We start from the raw sequence: 3843 nt of genomic DNA on the forward strand, positions 1-3843 counted from the left end.
AGAAGAGTTTGTTAAACTGCTCACATTTTTTTAGGGAGAAAAAAAGAACAATCCTCATCCAGCTAGGTGTTGTTAAACACTCCAATTATTTCCCATTCTCTGCAACTGCTCAGCCTGCAGCTGTGATCTTCCCAGGCACGTCTGTGCAGCAGGGAGTTGCCCTGACAGTACCTAAAAAGATGTTGGCACAGCTCCACCACATTAACATCTGCTGTGGTTCTAGGGAAAGCTTTCTCTCTTAGATGGAGAGAAGGCAAACCCGATGAGATGCCAAGGCCATTAAGCACAAATAAAATCATTCAGTGCTTCTCAACGTCTTTCAAACCCGAGACAGGCAGGGAAGAGCCCTTAAGTGTACCTGGGAGCACCCAACTCACATCAAAGCAAACCTCTCTGGGGCCATTTTTTGAGATACACTTGCCAGAGCCAGGGACTAACAATCTGTTTTGCCACATTCCCGAGTCAGAACACACGGCCACTGCTTGCTCACTGGGGTTGCCTCCAATTCTCTCCTGGGAATGCTGGTCTCATCCAAACTCCCTGCACTGACGTCCTGTGCCACAGCATATCTGCCTGGGGAGAGTCACTAACACCCGCTTAGTTTCAACTTCTATTGCTGTTAAGTTCAGATGCTGTTGATTTTTTAATTCTGTTACGCTCCAGAACACGTTACCAGGCTGAGCTCACGCTGATTGGAATATTTTCAGTGGAAACACACAGCTGTCACAGCCCCAAACTCATGCTGACAAGCAGCACGTTGCTAACACGGTTCAGTAGGATTTCTGTGCTCTGCTTCATTCTGTGTTACCCCAGTCTGAAATAGGGACACTTATCTGTCAAATACTGACTGACATCAGCAAACGACACAGATTATAACGCTTTGCCACTTCTTACACTGCTCCCAGGTTCAGATCAAAGTCTGGAAGGAATATTCTTTACCTTGACTCCATGAATGAGGCCATTCATCAAGAATGTATGCTGAGGAAAAGTCTGGTGTAACACCTAGGGGGGGAAAAAAGAAATCTAACTCATGCTTTGCTCCAAGTTAAAGTACAATAGTTAAGAAAATAATTGCCTGACTCCATAAAAAAAATCACTGTAACTCCAGCTGATTCATACAGAAAAAATTTCATGTGCAAACCATTACATCTGGGCTTCTACTTCCTACACTCCAAAGCTCTACAGTAAGATCTCTGCCCTCACCAGCCCAAGCCAAACTCTAGTCTGCAAGAGCCAGTGTTACTCCCAGGGAGACGCACTCACCGTCAGCATCGGTGTGGTCAGCAGCCCCCAGGCAAAGAACTCCAGGAAAATCACCACCACGGCGTGGTACACGCTGGGCTCTCCAATCCCCTGGCGCTGCAAAACAGAGCTCTGTAAGTGAAAACGTGCAGGTACCTGATCTGTGAGGGGTCTGAGACGCCTGGCTGGGCCCTGTGACATCTGCTCTGCCCTCAGCCCTCCCCGAGGTGATTCAGTGCTGTCGGGAGCAGCCCAGCTGATGCTGCAGCATCTCTGTACAGGCTCTGCCAACACACACCCCCCTCCTAGAGAGCTGGTTGTGTTCTGATTATTTTTCATCCAAGAACTAATGTCTTTGACACTGTTATGTTTTCTCTAAACACGACCCATCTTAACCATCCTTTCAATCCTTGCCTTGAGGACACCTCAATTCTCTGCACATTTTGACAGCAGTATGTGCAACACCCCACAGACAACTCTGGCAACTTTATTCCTCAGCACCAACTCCATCTACCCAGCGTGGTGGAAAAGGCACAGTCCTTAGATCAGGTGTTTAAAACCCCCCACACCTCAAGGCCTCACTTATCTTCCTTCATGGCACTTTCAGGGCAGCATTTGTTCTGCCACTTTTCCAGAAGCCAGATCTCAGCTGTTAGCCCAGGAGGTTTTCTCCTGCCCTGCAGGACACACCTGCAAAGTCACAAGCTCACAAGGAAAACAAATTGCAAGGAACAGGAGGAAAGCACACGAGTTTCAGTTGAATTTCATCAGGGAATCACACACCCAGGAGCACACTGTGCTGTTCCATGGGAAACTGTTTCTTATATTAGCAAACCAGGGGCTCTGGACTCACCAAGGGGAGTCCAGCCCCAAAACATTATTAATAAAACCACCTGAAATGTCTGCAGTCCCAGAGATTTAGCTTCCAGCGGCTTGAAGAGTATCCAGAAGTTAAAAAACCCCTCAAATCTCATACCCAAAGGGTATCAGATTTGGTACAGGAAATCTCCAATCCACAGACATTCCTCCTGGGCTGAGAGAATGGACTTTTGTATTAATTTCCTCCCAGGTGACTGACATTTCTACACTGTGCTCCTGAGAAACAAATCCCTTCACGGCACAGACCAAAGATGAATCTGTGCCCGTGTCCTGCCTCCAGCATTCACCACTCAAAGATTCTCAGGGACAGGAATTCAAGATACTTGGCATGTGAAGAGCGATCTTGTACCCAGTCACAACCTCACAGGCTCGGACAGAACAAAACTGCACTTCAGATAACTAACCCAGCTCTAAAGGGCCTGAAACACGAGGGGAGGCAGCAGGAGAGGTTATTGTGCTGAAACGTTGTTCATCTTCACAGACCCCATTAAAACTCTCTGACACAGACAGGCTCAGTCTGCTTAAAAACCAAATCACAGAAACACAGAATCTTGGGGAGTGAAAGGAACCTCAAAAGATCATCCAGTCCAACCCCCCTCCCAGAGCAGGAACCTAAATGAGATCACACAGGAAGGTGTCCAGGCGGGTCTTGAATGTCTCCAGAGAAGGAGACTCCACACCCTCCCTGGGCAGCCTGTCCCAGGGCTCTGTCACCCTCACTGGAAAGAAGTTTCTTCTCAAGTTGAAGCAGAACCTCCTGTGTTCCAGCTCACACCCATTGCCCCTTGTCCTACCATTGGGCATCCCTGAGAAGAGCCTGGCTCCATCCTCCTGACATTCACCCTTTACATATTTATAAACATTAATGAGGTCACCCCTCAGTCTCCTCTTCTCCAAGCTAAAGAGCCCCAGCTCCCTCAGCCTTTCCTCAGCAGGGAGATGCTCCACTCCCTTCATCATCTTCAACAGCATCAACACCAGATGCACCTGCCCGATGGGGACAGGGTCGTTAAAAGAAGTTGGGTTTATTGCACAGGAATGAGATGATGTTTTGCAGCAGAGGGAGAAGCCCCAGGGCGGCACCAAGACAGTAATTAAGAGCACAGCTATTATAACCCACCTTGCTCCACCAACCTGAGAGCCTCTCTCAGAAGGGAGCAGCCCTCTCCTCTTCCTTTCATCATCCCCCTCTCGGGCAGGTAAACATTTCTACCACGTGACTGCAACAAAATTAAGTCAAACTCTCTTTAGAGAGTAGGTCCAGATCTGACCTGTTTGCAGCTCAACGTCACTCCTTCCACTGATCAACCTCCTGACTGTGTCAGGCTCCTCAAACAATTCAGGATCCCTAATCTCCTTCCCAGCACACGGTCACCCCATGGAGCCACTGCTCCGGAGGGAGCACAGCTGCTGCCACAGCAAAATATAAACAGGCTACAGGAAAAAAAAGGAAAAATATGCAAAAAAAAAGACACTGAGAACCTGTGGGAGAGGCCAGAGCTGCATGACCAGAGCCCAGAGGGTAAGAGCTCACAACCACCTTACACTCAGGTGCACCCACTTCCAAGGTGTCTGCACAGGCAGGAGGCAGCTGCCCGCACCCCCAGGAGCCCCTCACCGCCCTCTTCTCCCCCAGCAAGGGCTCCGCTCGAGGGGTCGATGTTCCACACGAGTCTGAAGGCAGCGGGTCACCCTCAGAGCGAACACTCACTGCCAGCCGTG

At 49.2% G+C, this 3843-nt stretch overlaps 1 protein-coding gene across 1 annotated transcript in view; it reads right to left on the reverse strand.

Moving 5' to 3' along the window:
* Positions 1-1353, reverse strand: part of LOC104527244 (hippocampus abundant transcript 1 protein) — a 6691-nt gene extending 5338 nt beyond the window's left edge. Inside the window, exons 1-2 of the mRNA XM_010170911.1 lie at positions 1264-1353; positions 940-1002 (exon numbers count right to left, since the gene is read on the reverse strand). Of these exons, the coding sequence (XP_010169213.1) occupies positions 940-1002; positions 1264-1272 (72 nt within the window). The 5' untranslated portion in view covers positions 1273-1353. The remainder of the gene's footprint in view (positions 1-939; positions 1003-1263) is intronic.
* Between the last annotated feature and the right edge of the window lie 2490 nt (positions 1354-3843).

The sequence above is a fragment of the Antrostomus carolinensis genome, unplaced genomic scaffold, assembly GCF_000700745.2.
Source record: "Antrostomus carolinensis isolate BGI_N321 unplaced genomic scaffold, ASM70074v2 scaffold25236, whole genome shotgun sequence".
Taxonomy (NCBI): domain Eukaryota; kingdom Metazoa; phylum Chordata; class Aves; order Caprimulgiformes; family Caprimulgidae; genus Antrostomus; species Antrostomus carolinensis.